This window comes from Spodoptera frugiperda, chromosome 14 (assembly GCF_023101765.2).
Source record: "Spodoptera frugiperda isolate SF20-4 chromosome 14, AGI-APGP_CSIRO_Sfru_2.0, whole genome shotgun sequence".
In the NCBI taxonomy this organism is placed as follows: domain Eukaryota; kingdom Metazoa; phylum Arthropoda; class Insecta; order Lepidoptera; family Noctuidae; genus Spodoptera; species Spodoptera frugiperda.
Genome location: NC_064225.1, coordinates 80,176 through 99,027, shown reverse-complemented (window position 1 = coordinate 99,027; position 18,852 = coordinate 80,176). Strand labels below are relative to the sequence as shown.

The 18,852-nt window shown below is 42.2% G+C and overlaps 1 protein-coding gene across 1 annotated transcript; it reads right to left on the bottom strand.

Annotated features, from left to right (window-relative positions):
* Positions 1-163: 163 nt before the first annotated feature.
* Positions 164-17,041, bottom strand: LOC118279115 (uncharacterized). Its single transcript, XM_050698221.1, has 22 exons — positions 16,892-17,041; positions 16,243-16,388; positions 15,481-15,620; positions 15,008-15,150; positions 14,044-14,229; positions 13,653-13,843; positions 13,376-13,544; positions 12,796-13,024; positions 12,367-12,476; positions 11,736-11,871; positions 11,097-11,274; positions 7,879-7,978; positions 6,182-6,333; positions 5,073-5,212; positions 4,674-4,816; positions 4,410-4,595; positions 4,104-4,297; positions 3,850-4,021; positions 3,535-3,751; positions 3,313-3,419; positions 3,027-3,159; positions 164-375 (listed from the first exon to the last, which is right to left on the bottom strand). Exons 1-22 carry the CDS (start codon positions 16,980-16,982, stop codon positions 207-209), a joined length of 3,432 nt encoding a protein of 1,143 aa, XP_050554178.1. The 5' UTR covers positions 16,983-17,041; the 3' UTR covers positions 164-206.
* Between the last annotated feature and the right edge of the window lie 1,811 nt (positions 17,042-18,852).

Below are 18,852 nucleotides of genomic sequence, written 5' to 3'. Positions count from 1 at the left end.
TCGATACCAATACGATACGATTACTATACGATAGTTATCAAAAACATTCGTGCTTGCGACACTTAGTTCCTTTTACGCACGGTAGGGGCGCTGTTCAAATCTCATAGAAAATTCTGTCGATTGCGATACGAATACTTTCTCGATAGTTTTCGTGCTTAGCACACTGTATAAAAACACGCAAGTCTCAGCTAGTTCAGCTACAGTCCTCAGTACTGTATGGGGTACAAGTCGTCCCACACCTTGAACCGGTCCTCGAACAAGTTCTGCCGCACCTGGAGCTGCGGCCCGCGGTGCAGGTACCTCCTGTCCGCCGCTGTCATGGCGGGCCACCGCAGCCCGCCCAGCTCCGGCGTGTCGCCGCGCGGGTTCGGGTCTCTGTGGGAACCAAACAATTATTTTACAACTTTAATCAAAAATATTTAAGCACTAGCTTTTGCCCGCGACTTCGTTCGCGTGGAATAGTGACTTCCGGCAAATTTTTGGTTTTAACCACATAGTTCCCATAGCTATAGGCTGATGATGATGAGTTCCCGATCTCGCGGGATCTCTTCAAAAATGAGATGTGGAAGATATTCCAGGGAACTCTTCAAAAATCAACATAATGAGCTCTGCGTTTGATTTTAATAGATGTATACTCACTTAGGGCATTGAAAAAATAGTTTAAAAACGGACTTAAACTAACTTAAAACTAAAGAAAGCTACGAATTACGAATTTATAACAATTAAAAAAGAAATTATATTAGAACCTATCCTTTATGCTATAATAACCAAGCTTAAACTAAATAATTTAAAAGAAACGACTTAAATCTAATCTAATTAATTTATAAATTAGACTTACAATTTTATTAAAAAAACTAACTACAGTAACTACTAATAATCGATATCAAACTAAACCTACGTTAAAAAGTTAAACCAGAAAACCAGGAAAACCCAACAAATAAACTTATTAATTGACAAATTCAACGAAACCAATTTAGAATATACGAAACAGCAGGACCACTACAGACAAATAATCATACGACTGATAATACACATTTTCTACAATAGTACCGAAGCGCTCGGCCGATACCCAACCAAATAATAAAATTGTAACAAAACCATAGCGCAATCTATTTCGATCCCAACGCCATCTATCGAGGATAAAGACAACTTGGATTATTTATTTATACTCCGTTCGGGCATTTTCTTTGTACTAAAAGTTTAATTATATTGATATAATTTTTTTTATACCTTTTTACTATTTGTTAACTTTTTTTCGATGAATTAAAACAATAACATGAACCGAAGTCGTGTAACGATCGACATAGAATTATCTATACTCCGTTAGAGCGTTTTCTTTGTACTAAAAGTTGTATTATGTTATATTTTTCATTGCTTTTTACTATTTTGTAAAAACAAATTTCCAATAAATTAAAACAATAACATGAACTGAACAATTGTAATTACACCATTGCGCGATCAACGCCATCTATCTACGGAGTATAGGAACAGCCCGACATTGTTCAATTCCGCACTATAAGTACGAAATTGAACAATAGATGGCGCTGTATGTCCGGAATAAATTTATTTTTTATTTTATTTTTATTTTATTTTTATTTTATTTTTATTTTATTTTTATTTTATTTTTATTTTATTTTTATTTTATTTTATTTTTATTTTATTTTTATTTTATTTTTATTTTATTTTTATTTTATTTTTATTTTATTTTTATTTTATTTTTATTTTATTTTATTTTTATTTTTATTTTATTTTTATTTTTATTTTTATTTTTATTTTTATTTTTATTTTTATTTTATTTTTATTTTTATTTTTATTTTTATTTTTATTTTTATTTTTATTTTTATTTTTATTTTTATTTTTATTTTTATTTTTATTTTTATTTTTATTTTTATTTTTATTTTTATTTTTATTTTTATTTTTATTTTTATTTTTATTTTTATTTTTATTTTACTTTTATTTTATTTTTATTTTATTTTTATTTTATTTTTATTTTATTTTTATTTTATTTTTATTTTATTTTTATTTTATTTTTATTTTATTTTTATTTTATTTTTATTTTTATTTTATTTTTATTTTATTTTTATTTTATTTTTATTTTATTTTTATTTTATTTTTATTTTTATTTTTATTTTTATTTTTATTTTTATTTTATTTTTATTTTATTTTTATTTTATTTTTATTTTATTTTTATTTTATTTTTATTTTTATTTTTATTTTTATTTTTATTTTATTTTTATTTTATTTTTTGATTTTTGAAATAAAAATATATCTATGTCCTTTCTAAGGTTCTAAACTATATCTGTACCAAATTTCAACCAAATCCGTCAAATAGTTGCGGAGATTAATGGTATAAGCATAGAATGTTCGACGTGATTCTTTAATTTGACATAACTTTTTTATTTATGAACCGATTGAAATGAAACAAACACTAAATGTAAATTTAAGCATCCCACAATATATTCGTGAAAACCGCATCCAACTCGGATCAGCCGTTTCTGAGATTAGCGCGCACAGACGAACAGACAAACAGACAAACAGACAAACAGACAAACAGACAAACAGACAAACAGACAAACAGACAAACAGACAAACAGACAAAAAAAAAGTTAATTACATTTTTGGGTTCGACATCGACATAACAATAACCCCTGCTATTTTTTTTATTTTTATTTTCAATGTACAGACAGCACTTTTCTACGATTTTATTATATGTATAGATAAGTATTCTTAGTAACAAGTTAAATCCTCCAATCTCAAACTCCTCAAAAGGCCGGCAATGTACTTGTAATACCTAAGGTGTTCAAGGTGTCTATGTGCGATTGCCATTAGGTGACGACTGCTCGTCAGCCAGGGAATAACAATGGCCCACCACCTAATCTCAAACACTGCAACTCCGAATCTCCGATAAATCAAGATCTACAAAGGCCCACCAAAATGTCACCGTCATCTAGAGCGGGAGGAAACGTTGGTGGTTTTCTATCTTTACAAAAGTCATACCTATGATGATTGTTTATGTGGTGTCTTACCCGTATCTGGCGAAGTTGTACCAGAGCGCAGTCATCTCGTCGACGACGTGCGAGTGCTGGCTGTCCGGCGAGATGACGGGGAACCGGTAGCTCAGCGTGAACAGGTACAGCAGGTCGTCGTGGTGGGCCGCACCTGTACAGTGAAAGAATTTATCTAACACATGTATGTTTGGTAAACAAATTGCTTTATTTACCCACTTTTTTAAGATTAGCCTTTTCTAATAATCTGCTTATTAGCAAAAAAGAAAATCCCCCAAAATATATTGTCAGTCAGAAGAGAACTTACCTTGTGGTTTTCCGTGAGAGTCCTCATAATGGGAGTTGTTCCCAACGTACGCGAATTCCGAGTACCACACTGGATGCTTGGAGTGACGACACATTAGGTTGGCCAGCCTGGGGATACATCAACACTGTGTTAAGTAGGGAATAATGATAAACTCTGTTTTGATCAAGTAGCGTTCCCGTGTCTAAATTGGATTTGGTACCAAAAGGTAAATTATGGCCTTACCTGTGTACTCCAAACCCAATGACGGAGTCTCCATAAAGTTGTCCGAGTGCTTTCTCACTTGGTTTATCATTGGCCAACTTGTTCCCCTTGAGGTACACCTCTCTAAGTTTCTGCACCGCCGCGGCACGGTTCTCCTGCGGCAGCATGAACGAGATCGGGGCGACTCGCTCCCACTCCTCATTCATTGCCTTCAGAAGCGTTTCGTTTTGTAAGACCGCTAGAAGCAAGCAAGTTAAGGCAATAGTATACATTATTTAAATCTACTAACAAAGGTGTTGATACCTAAAAATATTTGCTAAAACTATGGTTACTTACGGAACGCCTTCCAGAAAAATTCGTCAGTAGTCTGACTCACGATGAGTGGCACGGTGTGCATTTTGCCTTGTTTAATAGCATCTAATGGATTGATAGGGAGGTACCGCTCCTGCCCGAAATCTGGCTCTACCACCGGACCCCAGAGACCCACTGGGTCACCTTCACCAAACTCCTGCAACAACACAATACTTTATTTCTGGCCATTCTCAGTATTCTGCCATATTTTTCAAAAGCTATTTTAATATTAAACGTACCCAGAATTTAGGCAGTGAATCTCCGAGCTCCCTCCAAGGCTTGGCCATAAGACAGTCGACGATGGCGGACGAGTTGTCAGTCGGGCAGTTGAGGATCTGTGCCTGGCGTACTGCGAGGTGGCGCTGATGAGTTATAGCTTCCACTCCCTTGCCTACAGGAGATGCGCTCATTGCTATGCCGCGGTGGAAGAGACCTAGAAGCATTGCCTTAATGTACAAAGAACCACTACCCGGATAATCCACCCCACATCTAGTTCTGGTAGCAGATTTCTTCAAGTACTTCTATCGCAAGACAGTACTGATTACCTTTAGCCATGGGCGAGATCATATGCAGGATGACGCTGATAGAGCCGGCGCTGCAGCCTGTGATGGTGACGAGGTTCGGGTCGCCGCCGAACGCTGCGATGTTCCTCTGCACCCACTTGAGGGCGGCGACCTGGTCCTTCATGCCGTTGTTACCGGGAGCGAGCGCATCTCCCGTACTCATGAAGCCTAGGCAAAGTAAGCTTAGTAAAATCCATGATCAACAATATAAAATAAAGTCAATTACTTCAGGAGTTCGGTGACTACCTAAGGATCCAAGCCTGTAGTTGATGGTGACGAGAACAACATCTCTGTCCAGCAAGTAGTGAGGGCCGGCCAGGTCACTGCGGCCTGTCATCGCGTAGAACCCGCCGGGGTGGATGAAGAAGATTACGGGGAGCTTTTTGGTGCTGCGACAAAATAGAAAATAATGATTACAAATAGTTCATAGATAAGTTGAAATAGTAAATCGATCACTTGCTGTAAAATCGATAACGGTTTCGACTGGAATAAAGCGCACGTTCCTGTAGGCGTCGAGTGGTCCCCAGCTAGGTGTAGTTACGACCTAAAAGTGACTTGCAGTAGTTGAATGCAAATAGTCAAGATTGAGCTCCGTGGTATGCTATTGTGTATATGTTGAGATCAGCAGAAAGAAATGGTTACTACCTGTTGTGTGTCGGCGTGTAGACGTTGACAGTGAGGCAGTCCTCGTCGACGTAGTAAGTAGGAGGCGCCGGCAGAGGGCAGGCGGGGCCCTCCTCGCTCGCGTCCACTACTCCTTCGTACTGCAGCTTCAGCTTCGGGGGCTGCAGACACAGGGAACGAATTACTTAAACTGCATGGTTACATGGAGAAGAGAGAGGCAAAAGAAATATTAACCACTAGAGACCGGTAGAGGGGCCTATACTCTAGCAATGGACTCTTATAGGCTGCAGATTTGTGATGATGTGTTATGTCGTGGACTAGATTACACGCTATATACTTATATATGCGGATGTTACCTGGAACCTCAACGCCCCGACGGGTGGGTCCGCGTACCGTATCCCGCGGTATGCCTGGAAGCGTCTCCCGCGGCGCGTCTCCATCCAGGACTAGATTACACGCTATATACTTATATATGCGGATGTTACCTGGAACCTCAACGCCCCGACGGGTGGGTCCGCGTACCGTATCCCGCGGTATGCCTGGAAGCGTCTCCCGCGGCGCGTCTCCATCCAGGACTAGATTACACGCTATATACTTATATATGCGGATGTTACCTGGAACCTCAACGCCCCGACGGGTGGGTCCGCGTACCGTATCCCGCGGTATGCCTGGAAGCGTCTCCCGCGGCGCGTCTCCATCCAGGACTAGATTACACGCTATATACTTATATATGCGGATGTTACCTGGAACCTCAACGCCCCGACGGGTGGGTCCGCGTACCGTATCCCGCGGTATGCCTGGAAGCGTCTCCCGCGGCGCGTCTCCATCCAGGACTAGATTACACGCTATATACTTATATATGCGGATGTTACCTGGAACCTCAGCGCCCCGACGGGTGGGTCCGCGTACCGTATCCCGCGGTATGCCTGGAAGCGTCTCCCGCGGCGCGTCTCCATCCAGGACTAGATTACACGCTATATACTTATATATGCGGATGTTACCTGGAACCTCAACGCCCCGACGGGTGGGTCCGCGTACCGTATCCCGCGGTATGCCTGGAAGCGTCTCCCGCGGCGCGTCTCCATCCAGGACTAGATTACACGCTATATACTTATATATGCGGATGTTACCTGGAACCTCAACGCCCCGACGGGTGGGTCCGCGTACCGTATCCCGCGGTATGCCTGGAAGCGTCTCCCGCGGCGCGTCTCCATCCAGGAGCCGCGGAACGTGCCCGACACGCTGTGTGCCAGCGGCGCAGCTGACTTCCCTTCCACTGACTCTGTAATGATGTGAAGTGTAAAAACGTTGCTTGTTTTGGAAACAAAACAAATGAAAGTGTTCCCCCCACAATCTCCTAAAGGCCGCGGCCGGTAACGCACACTTGCAACTCCTCTTGGATCCATGGACATTCGGATCGCTGTCCAAGTGTCCATGGATTACAGAATCATCTGATGTATTTCTGTTGCCGCCATAAGGACACATTCCATATAACCTAGTATACCATTATATGTAAACAAGTTACTTGAAAAGAGAAACGAATTGTTTCAAGTTGTTTCAATAAAACTCACTAACCTGTCTCATGTTTGTGTTGGTGTGCGTGCACCGTGCACACACACAACACACACAGCAGCGCGTACAACATTGTGTGTCTCGCACGTTGGACACAGAGGGCGCGACTGTGCCGCCAGCAGGAAAACATTTGCTTTTATACAACACACGAAGTACTCAGCAGTGGTGTAGGCGGAAAATTCTGCAAGTTTAGTACTAGACTATACCTATAGCTTCTATTAGCGGCTTCGGTCCCGACGAAAATGGCTTTTTTATTATTTTTTAATAGGTTATGGTAAACCGGTTGCTCATAGGTAGGCGTACTCCATCGTTGGCCATATCATCGTTAATTACTTACCAGCCAAGATGTGACCAAACCCCGTCCCATTAAATATTAAAAAAATCACCTAAGTAAGTATTGGTAAGCAATCGGAGCCGCTCATGAACAACTCCAACACTTAAGAAGTTGCAAGTTCATTGCCGGCTTATTAGAGATTTGGGGACTGGGATAGGCCTCCGGTAATCGGCAATAACGATTATTTGTGACGCCGTGGAATCACTCCGGTAGAGCCGACGCATTTAATGCCGCTTCGGCGTAGATTTTCCTCTTGACAGTACTTGGATCTGATGCTAGTGATACTAGCTTCTTGAGATGTAAAAATTACTTTAAGGAAAAGGTACAACATACAGCTATGTACCTACTAGATATAAGGAAACCCCGACCGCGGTCCTGCGGCCGCTGCTGGTGACACACTCGAGTGAGATGACTCGCGGGGAAACCACTACATACTAAGTACTCCATAGTAATAATTGAAACTCATCATATTAAGATGGACAATTGGACATAATCAGAACCCAACACCTAATACACCTACAGACCTATACACAGTAAATCGCTAATGACGCGCAACTACTTGTACCTAGTTTGCAAAAAAAATACATATAGAAATAGAAAAACTACTAAGTTATAACTGTTGAGCTACTTACTACTGTAACGTATACCTAAGGCACCCTATTATTATAATACTAGCTTCTGCCAACGGCTTCGCCCGACTTCTAACCTAACAATGATTAATTAAAATATTTAATTAATCATTGTTAGGCTCTAGTCCACATCACCGATGACATACGATCCGGTATTGAAAACGGTAATTTAACTCTCCTCACCTTGCTAGATTTCAGCAACGCCTTCAATACCGTCGATTTCGACATACTGCTTGGAATACTGAGCTCTCTCAACATATCTCCAACTGTGATTGATTTCTTTCGTAGTTACCTGTGTGGCCGCCGGCAGCGTGTTGCCATTGAGGGTTCATACTCTTCCTGGTCTGATACGACTGCTGGCGTACCACAGGGGGCGTTCTTTCTCCTTTACTCTTCGCAATTTTTATAAATTCTATCTCTAATGAACTTCTCTCTTCCTACCACCTGTATGCCGACGACCTGCAAATTTACTCACAAGCACCTCCTGATGATTTTTCCGAAGCAGTCAAGATGGTCAACACTGACTTGGCTCGTATATCTGAATGGAGTACGGCCTACGGCCTAAAGGTGAATCCCACGAAGACCCAGGTCATTGTTGTCGGTAGCCCTCGTTTACGATGCAAGATCGCGTGGACACAGATGCCACCCATAGTTTTTGACGGTACTACAATACCATACAGTGATACTGTAAAGGACTTGGGTATTGTTTTGGACCAAGACTTCTCCTGGGGACCTCAACTAGGACAAGTCAGTCGAAGAATGTTTGCATCTGCGAAGTCTATGTGCAGACTTCGTAACTTTCTTCCAACTGCTACTAAAATTGCGCTAGCTCAATCACTTCTCCTTCCCATTCTCGATTATGCCGATGTCAGCTATCCGGATCTTACCGAAGCGCAGTTAGATAAACTTGAGCGACTCCAAAATTTTAGTATAAGGTTCATATTTGGATTACGCAAATATGACCACATTTCCGAATATCGCACGAAACTCAAGTGGCTGCCGATTCGCCTTCGCCGGAATACTCATATCTTATCTCTTCTATACAATATATTGTTCAATCCTGCTACCCCCATTACCTCAAGGAACGTTTCAGGTTCTGTCATGACACACATTCTAGACCAGTACGGTCATCGGAGAGACTCAAGCTTGAGATGCCTCAACATGAAAGCAGAGCCTTTGACCAATCTTTTACGGTTCGAGCCGTGCGGCTGTGGAATGCGCTACCGCTTTTGGTGAGGCAGGCACAGTCGCTCGCTACTTTCAAGGTGCTCGTGAAGGATCACTATCTTTCAAAGCTGTAACACAGCGTCATTATTTCCTTCAGTCGCAGTCGTTTTCTTTCTGCTGTCACATCTTCTTGTCATTTGTAACATAATTATTATTTCTTGTGTATATATGTTTGTATGTATGTATGTATGTATGTATGTATGTATGTTTGTATGTATGTATGTATGTATGAATGTATGTATATGTACCTATGTATTTGTGTATGTATGTAATTGTATATTCATATATTTAAGTTGTAAGTACACCCAGAACCACCTCCACTAACATTCACCATCTCCGTCCACCCAAAGGTTGCCTGGAAGAGATCGCTGTAAGCGATAAGGCCGCCTTTGTACCCTACCATCCACTTAGCGCTATTTATATTTATTGTCTGAATTGTAAAAGGTGTACAATAAAGTTTATATTATTATTATGTCTGTTCTTTACATAATCTCGGGACCACAGGGTCCCGGACCTTTGGAAGGCGTACGAGGGGCCGAAGCCAACTCGCAGAGGCCCGTTGAACAATTTTGATCTAAATGTAATGGGACATCAGCCGGCGATTATCCCTGTATGCACTATGGAAGTACACCAAAGGACAATCCCCGGTTGATGCAGGACTATTGCGAGATATGGTAAAAGGAAATGATAGGGATATGGGTGTGGGTGGCTGTGGAATAGTTAACCGGTTAACTATGGGGACTATGGCCCCTGCCCCTGACCAATATTGAAAAATACGGATAAACAGGCAGGGGGTGACTCGCAAACTCAATAGTGGGCCCCCGGAAACGGCCGCTAGCATGTAGCGACAAGGGAAGCAACATCCGTTGAGCTGCTTGAGGAAGGGGGGGCATCCCACGGCTATCAGAGCAATCCCGGAAGTACGGTCAAGACCCCTACCAGCATCTTACTGGGATACGTCCTTCCCCCAAGTGGAGCTGAAGGCAACTCCACTCTTGCGAATCTCCACTCAAACCAGCCGATTAAGGCAAGAGTGAGGTAGGAGAGGCCACTCCGGATAGTCACGAGTACTAACCGGAGTTAAAAAGTAGGGCCTCTCCCGGGAGTCAGGTCCGTGGGGTCGCCACTGCCCAACAGCTCGCCACAAGCTGCCTTGCGGACTTATTATTATTATTATTATATTTTTTTGTTTTCTAGAAGTCGGTTTTAATACCAATTGTCTAAGTGCAAACCGTTGAGGAGTTCCTTTAGCTATCATACTACTTCATTATCAGACCCCTAATGACAATCACACCCTGTCTAAGTGTAAAGTTCTCTTCAATACGAGTCTTTAAAGCCCAAACACAAGGTCCTTACTGAAAATCTTCGAGGAGTTCCCTCTACTGTCTCTCGGCACCATTATCAGATCGACTCCACACTTATACCAAGTTGTAGTGGTTTTAAATACTTACTAAAAAATAAACAAACGCACTAGTTGTCTTATCAATTTTTAAACCTTCCTCCAAAGCAAAATATCTTAACCAAGATCTACAGTAGATACAACCATGAAAACACCGGAACACTGAAGTCCGGCGCGTCCCAGAGACATGAATAACTGTCTTGGATCCCGCAACGAAATATTCGAAATAAATCAGAAGATATTGTTAGAGGAGAACAAAAAACGTTTAATCGAAATACATTTATCTTTATATATATAATTCTTCTGTACGTGTGTATGTCACTGAACTCCTCTTAAACGACTAGACGGATTTTGATGAAACTTTTTGTGTGTTCAAGAGGATCTGAGAATGGTTTAGATTCACAATTTTGTCCGCTGGACAATGTTTTTTTAATTAATTTTTAATTTATTAGTAGTTGTTGATTTTGGAATGTTTTACATTGGATCCGACAGACGGCGCTACTATCGCAGTGTCAAATATTAATGACGTTAGATATTGTCATAACATTTGAATAACAATTTTCATCAAAAAGGTCCAGAATGTTTTAGCTTATTAAAAAAAGTTTAAAATTTTCAAATTAAAGACGTGTAGACAGGACAACGTCTGTCGGGTCCGCTAGTTTTTGTATAAAAACTTCATTGAGTCATTACAGTTGGTTAAATAAATCAAAAAGATTTCTTAGTTTTTGTTAAAGTTTTTATTTTGTACATATTTATTTTCTATATTAGTTACTAAATACATGTTCAATCTTCAAAGACACGTATAGAGAATACTGCCCGCCCCACACTTTCATCCTTGGGTCCAATATTGGGACCAACGTTGGAGCCACTGTTGGTAAGCTCTATTTACAAGTGTGGTAATCAAGAGGGAACAGTTCCTCCCACACCTTGAACCTCTCCTCGAAGAGGTTGCTCTGCACTGAGAAGGGAGTGTCGACGCGGAGGTATTTCCTCTCATCTGGTTTGAACTGCGGCCATGACATGTCTGCTAGCTCCGGAGTGTCGCCCCTGTTGTTCGGGTCCCTGCGGGCGAGAATATTTGAGTTAGTTATTTTGAACACAAGGTCTATTCTTTTTCTTTTTCTTTTTAAAAAAACGTTGCCCCACATTAGGATTTTCTCCTGTGTCGTGGGTGCGTTTACAAACATACAATTTCACATGCACATGATACCCAGACCCGAAACAACAATTTGTGGATCACACAAAGAGTTGCTCCGTGCGGGAATCGAACCCGCTACCCGTTGTACAGCAGCCAGTTGCCCAGCCACCGCGCCAACCGTGCAGTCACTATAAAATTGTCGTACTCTTAGCTTAAATATTAACTTAGGCATCGTTCACACCAGACGTATTATCCGCCGCCGACTGTGAGTATGCTCACTGTTGACAACGCACAAAGTAATGACGTCACGCGTACATTCAACGGCCAACCATACGTTTGGTATGAACGATGCCTTAAACTCTATTTGATCCAAATAAGAACAAACCCATGTCGAGCGAAGTTGTAGAATATCGCCGTCATCTTGTCCACCATCCTGGAGTCGTTGCTGTCGGAGGGGGGGATGGAGGGGAAGCTGTAGCTCACGTTGAACAGGTACAGCAGGTCGTCGTGGTGCGCCGCGGCTATGTAACAGAAACATGGTGAGAAGCTTGCTAAGTGTATATGAAGAAAATGGGATTTGTGATTGAAATAGGTTTGATAAAAGACAAGGAGACAATGCAAGAAAAGATATATTATTTTGGGAATAAGAAGAAGACTAACAAAAAGGGATTTTTCCATTGACAACCTATATGTTATCATCTCTCTGCTGAAAGCGTAATTTCATAAAGAAAAATCCGAATTTGAATGGACCCGTATCAGTGATAACGATGCAAGAAGTATAGGAAATGTTGGTATAACTGTACTTATTCTATTCATTCAATTCTATTCTATTGGACTCACGATCTTAGAATAAGCGTAAATTCTGTAGAATCTAGACTCTACAGAGTTTACATAATCACAATTTACAATATATCGCGAGCGCGACCAGTATCACACAATTGGCAGCATTATAAGCTCCGAGCGTGGCTAGAAACTAGTTGAGTGTAATGAATGTAAGTGTAGTAATGCGTAGTTACCGATGGGCCGCTTGGTGTCGGGGTCGACGTAGTGGCTGCTGTTGCCCACGTGCCCGAACTCGTAGTAGTACACCGGCCGCGCGGACTGCCGCGCCGCCAGGTTCACCAGCCTGGTGGAAACATTGCGCATACATATTGATGACCTGTCTTCTACGATGAACATCACGAAGAAATTGCCCTTAAGGAGGATTTAACTCAATATTTGTACTTAGTATTATTCAAACAATATGGATCAAAACAATCACCACAGGAGAAATGATACAGATATTAGATATAGACAGTTTTCTTTGATGTTCAGCTTGGCAGTTGGCACAATCCAAGTCAACATTTCATTATTTCGTGTTTATACAGAGCACTAAATTTATACATTGCAAGTGGAAACATGACAGTTATATTTAGCATCACATTCTTCGTCCCTCGTCCACTCACCTGTGAGCTCCGAACCCAATGATAGCGTCGGAGTAAAGTTTCCCGAAGCCGTCGCCAGTGGCGGTGTCGTTGGCAATGTCCTTGCCGCCGAGGTACGCCTGCTTCAGCCGGTCGGCGGCGCTGGTGACGCTGGAGTTGTCTCCCGCGCCAGTCAGGTACAGCGCTATCTTGGCCAGGCCGGGCCAGTCCGCGCGCCAGTTCTCAAACGCTTGTGGGTTGCGAAGGACATCTGTAATTGACTATTTCTGTTATACCTACTGATTTAAGATGAGTGTGATTAATGACTGTGTGATTTTATTGTAACTTTCGTGAGACATACTACTGTACTGTGCGAATAGCAGCGCGATAATCGCCGCGTCGTGTGTCGCTGAATGCTGCTCATGCCTCTAGCATGGTTTGAAACTAGTCGAGTTCCTCGTCAAAACAATACATGAGTAGGCCGATAACATAATAATTAATTTAATGACTGTGTATTAAATTATGTTAGTAAATGCATCCATAAATTGAGAAAATTTACTTTAATTTAAAAGGTGAAGTTGTGTGACCTATATGACCAGTATGATAGTTCTAGCTAACCGACCGAGTGCCTTCCAGAAGAACTCGTCCTGTGTCTGGCTGACGATGTAGGGCACGGGCTGCAGCTCCCCCGCGCACACCGCCGCCAGCGGCTGCCGCGGCAGGAACATCTCCTGCCCGAAGTCCTGCTCGTGGATCGGCACCCACAGCAACACTGGATCGTAGCCGAAGTCCTAGCAAGACAGACAGACCTTAATGCCGAAGAAAATCCTTTGCTACAAAATATATTTAGATTGGGATGGTATAAAAGTGAAGTATCAAGTTATTGTGTCACCACTTACAAACATCTTATCCAAAGAGTCTCCCAGTTGCTTGGATGTTTTAGTCTTGAGGCAGTCGATGATAGCCTTCGAGGAGTCGGTGGGGCACTGCAGCAGCTTCGCTTGTCTCTCCGCCAGGTGGCGCTGGTGGCGAGGGATCACTATTTGGGAGATCGGGGAGCCGCTCATAGAAATGGCGCGGTGGAACAAACCTGGAAGAACAAACTTCTATAAGACCTGCAGCTTTTACATCAAGGGCCTTAGAATGTGCGAGAGGGACGGAGCTATACAACCTACATAGCTCCGTCCCTCTCGCACTGCTCAGTGATCGACCATTCTGACACAATTGTAATAGCAGACTAAGGCCCCAGGTCATCTTAATGAATGCTTACCATCAGATTCATCTGCTTACCTTTGGACATGGGCGAGATCATGTGCAGCATGACACTGAAGGATCCGGCGCTGTACCCCGAGATGGTGACCAGGTTGGGGTCTCCTCCGAAGGCGGCGATGTTCCTCTGCACCCAGCGGAGAGCTGCCACCTGGTCCTTGAAGCCATTGTTACCGGGCGCGTACTTATCTCCTGTGCTTAAGAAGCCTGGAACAACGAGAGCATATTCTTTATCCTACTATCGGTTACAACAAAGCTTTTCTCACTTTTACAGGAGTTGCAGCGGTATGAGAGGCGGGCTTATCCCATTATAGAAGGCTCGCTTCGTTGGTAAGCATGTCCTATATAAAAGTTGTATATAAAGCAGTTACATTTCCTCTAGATTCCTCAGTTCGGGAACAGAATAAAATGATCTTCTGACTACACCAGGTGATCATTCTCCAATGTGGCCACTATTTTCGTCTATTATCTATCAAAGTACCTTTTACAAGTCACGAGTCACGTGTAAAGGAGAGTGTACAATCAATTATACAATTACTGTCATACGACGCATACAACTTCAGATTATTAAATTATGTCGATACGACGGACGAGGAAAACGATGCAGAACAATGTCTACATTGTTCTATAATGGAGACTAATTACTTTATTAATTGCTGTTTACTTAATTGTAGTTAGCCATTGATTGATTGATTGGATTATATCACCATCCTGTGTATAAATATTTCTTAAAACAATATTTGTTCTAGGCAAGGGAATGCCGGAGCTGCGGACTCCGTAGCGGGTTTACCGGGGCTCCGGCTCGAAAAGTAGGAGTGGGAACGGGGTGGTTTTTAGTCAGTAAGAGTCTGACACTCCCTGGATTGGATCATTTTCACCCTCAAAAAAAGGCAAGGGAATGAATGTCGTCACTAAACAAAATTATTTCTTCTGGATGAGCTGCAGATCCCTCATGTTGTAGTGTGGCATGATGAGAGTGACTGACCGAGCGAGCCGAGCCTGTAGTTGATGGTGACGAGCACGAGGTGGCGGTCCAGCAGGTGCTGCGGGCCGGCCACGTCGCTGCGCCCCGACACCGAGTAGAACCCGCCCGCGTGCATGAACACCACCACCGGCAGGGGCTTCTTACTGCAACACGTAAAGAAAGTATCACTATGAGTACCATTCCCAACTTATACAATGTAATGGCAAGTTATAACTCCTCTAGTATTGAAGGTGCCAATGTGCGCGTCGATTGCTCACCATCGGGTGATAGGTTGTCTTTTACTTTTACTCACTTACTGACTAAAAAACCACCCCTTTCTTTCTCCTACTTTGAGCCGGAGCCCGTTGTCTGCCGTTCTATCTCATAAAGAAACAAAATTGAAATTCACTGTCCACAACTCCAGACTTACTGCTACTTCTGACGAAAACTGATCGTGCAATGTTCGAACTGTTGCATTAAAAGAAGTAACTCACGATTGATGGTCAGGCGTGTAGACATTGAGCCGGAGACAGTCCTCGTGCACGGGGTAGTCGTTGACGGTGGGCTGCGGGCACGCCGGCCCGTCCTGCGAGCCGTCCACCTCGCCCGTGTACTTCTCTATCAGCTGCGGGGGCTGGTGGGAGCAAGAGAGAGAGAGTATTAACAAAAGCCCTGCTTCCTCGAGGGAAACTAGCAATAGAGCATAATTGATATACCTAGGTACAGTTGAATATAATTAGGAATCAAACTGAAACCAGGAGAAAGGAAAGTACTTGTACATATGTACTTTAAAGGTCTCAGCACACATATGGGATCGGAAAGGGATCGTAACCGTAACGCCTTTCGCCTCGCTGTCAACCAGGCGTCAACCTACCGTATGCACGTAACGAAAGCGTATCAGCAGCGCCTGTACGTCAACTCGGCTACGGCTAGGCGACACCGACTAGACTAACACGATAGTTAGTCGGTACGGAGAGACGTAAGCGCGGGGACGGAGAAACGTAAGCGTGGGGACGATGAGCCGTAAGCGCGGGAATTCAAGTTCGGAGCCTGTTCCGAGGCGAGGCGATTACGTTATTATTCCGATTAGTGTGCGTTGCAGTAGGGAGTTTAATACAAACCATTCTGAACGGCTCGAGGCGATACGGTGACGATCCCTTTCCGATCCCATATGTGTGCTGAGACCCTCATATTTAAAGTATTCTAAACAGATCTGTTCTAACAGCTTTCTTCATTAGAAGCCCCATTTAATTTACCTGGAAGCGCAGCTCCCCCACAGGCGGCTGCGCGTACCGTATGCCGCGGTACGCCTCGAACTGCCGCCCGCGCCGTGACGTCATCCACGACCCGCGGAACTGGCCGGACACACTGCGGACTACTGGAGCCGCCGGTGGAGACTCTACTGGACAAAATACAATAACAAAATTTAATTGGAATACACAATCCGAAAACACCTTTACTCTATATAAGTATTTAAACAGACATGGTCACTAACACTAACATTAGAACTTAAGACGGGATATTTACCATGTTTATTTATGTCTATGTTCTATGTTGCGCTTGCAACAGTGCCGAAATATCGGAAACTTAGCGATAGATCGGAACCTACCTACCTACCCTTATAGACATAAATAAACATGGTAAATATCCATTCTTAAATCTTAATGTTATCTTTAGGTACTCTAGTTTCAAATCACACTTTATAATTTGATTTCCAAGTCTATCATTGGAACTCCCTTCAATATTTGGTGATTGAGCTTTGATAGAGGTGCGTATTCAGTAAAACTATTTAACCACCACTTACTAGCACTTACTGTCAGAACTTAAACATAAATAAGTAAAGAAAAATATCAGGTTCAATAGCAACTGAACCAGCCAACAGTTTGTAAGAACCCGTTCATTCACCTGTTGCCTGTTGATGGTCTGGGTCGACATGATGGTGGTGTCTCCCGGCGGCGGCCAGCGCGCCGCACACCAGCACTAGTGCAGTCAGCATCCTGATACAGCCAGCACTCCACTGCAGCCCGCGACACAAGGCGCGGCCTATTTATTTACTCGACACACGGTACTTGGAATTATTGCGATTATTATTGTCTACAGTTTTCCTTGTTTTACAGACGAATGTACTTATGATGTGTGACAGACACTGGTTTTGTGAGTTTTTTTTGCCCACATCTACTACACCCGTGGCGTCTATATACCTATATACTTACTACGACCTATAGGTATACTTACTTATAAAAATCCTTTGTGTAGGCGTAGCTTTAAAGAGAGTGAACAAGTCTCACTCGCACCAGGAAAGTTCTGTAACGCAATACAAAAGACTAGTAGCGCCATCTATTGACAAGTAGCGGAACTTTATAATAATTAACTTTATTATAATAAGCTCACATTTCAATAAAATCGTGTGAATTTTTGCTATAGATGTTATGAGTAAAATAAATAAACCTTTACAAGTAGATTAGATATGGAGCAATTTGAAGTTTTCGAGTAAAATACAAAGATGAATACCTGCTTAGTTGTGTGTAGTCGGGCAGTTTTTAAATTAAAATGGCTTGTAAACACCTTTCTAATTTATCATTGAACAATAAACTTATATATTGTCATCTAAGACGATTCAATAAGTTTCCGTAGTTCGTGCGGACACTATGAATGTACGCTTGAGGAAAATTGTGGCCGGGTATTCCCGACCTGAGACTTAAGACAATTAAACATTTGTATGAGGCATCTATGTAGTAAGTATAGTATCATCAGTTGCTTTGTCTAAAAAAATCCGAAGCATTTTAAAGGGGATGCCATTACTATGCTACTATCCTTGCATAAATTCTTTTATTACGGTTTATTACAGTATAGCACGCAGACAAATGTCATGGCAGCCCAGAGGTTTAAGTCGCCCGCTTCTCATGCACGAGCTTGCGGGTTCGAAACCTATCAACGGCAAAGCACCAATGTAACTTTTTTTAAGTTATATGCTAAGATTATTTAGACACCACTGACTAATGATGAAGGAAAACATTGTGAGGAAACCTAGGCTTATAATTTCTAATTATAAGTTTGAAATCGCCAACCTACATTGAGCAAGCGTTGTGATTAATGCTTAAAGCTTCTCCGTGTGAGAAGAGGTCAGCAGTGATCACTTAAAATGGGTCATCTTTGGCAACTAGGTAGATACTTCCTAGTCATCCTACTATAGATACCTGTGACAGACGCGTGACGTAGGATGCGGTCGCGTAGCCTTGACAATCGTCAGTATACTCAGTAGGTACCTACCAAGTCTAAATCAACTTAGTTATAGTTAATTTTAGAAACTAAACTAGTTTAAAAAACACCACTTTATTGGTCACGAAATCACTTACCAACATGCGATATTGTGGCCGGCGATTATCCCACAATAAATTAAAAAAGGTTATCTTCCCATGTTTTATGTCGAAAGTAGTTAATACCAACTGGAACCTGTCCAGAGATATATTAATAGTTCAATATCAGCCAGGGAGTACATGTGCCGTCGGAAAAGCGAGTTTTTCTCAGCCACCAACTAGCTGCGGCGTCTGGCGACTGCTGACTGCTTGGCCTACAAGAGCCTTTCATTGAGTGATCGACTTCATTAGAGCCGCGACGGCAAATATATACTCAAACTGTACAGAGCTGTTGTCTACTACTTACCTGTAAGGCTTTAGCTGTGACAAATTCAGTTATAAAAATACTTCATCATACTTTTCAGATACTATGTTACAATAGTATTTTTTATGCAGTCAAATGCGTAGGGCCAAATATAGTTCCTTGGGGTACACCTTATAGTACCTAATGCTGGTTCTGTATTTAGCTTAATTATATATGTGATATTAAAGTTTAATTTATCTCTAAAC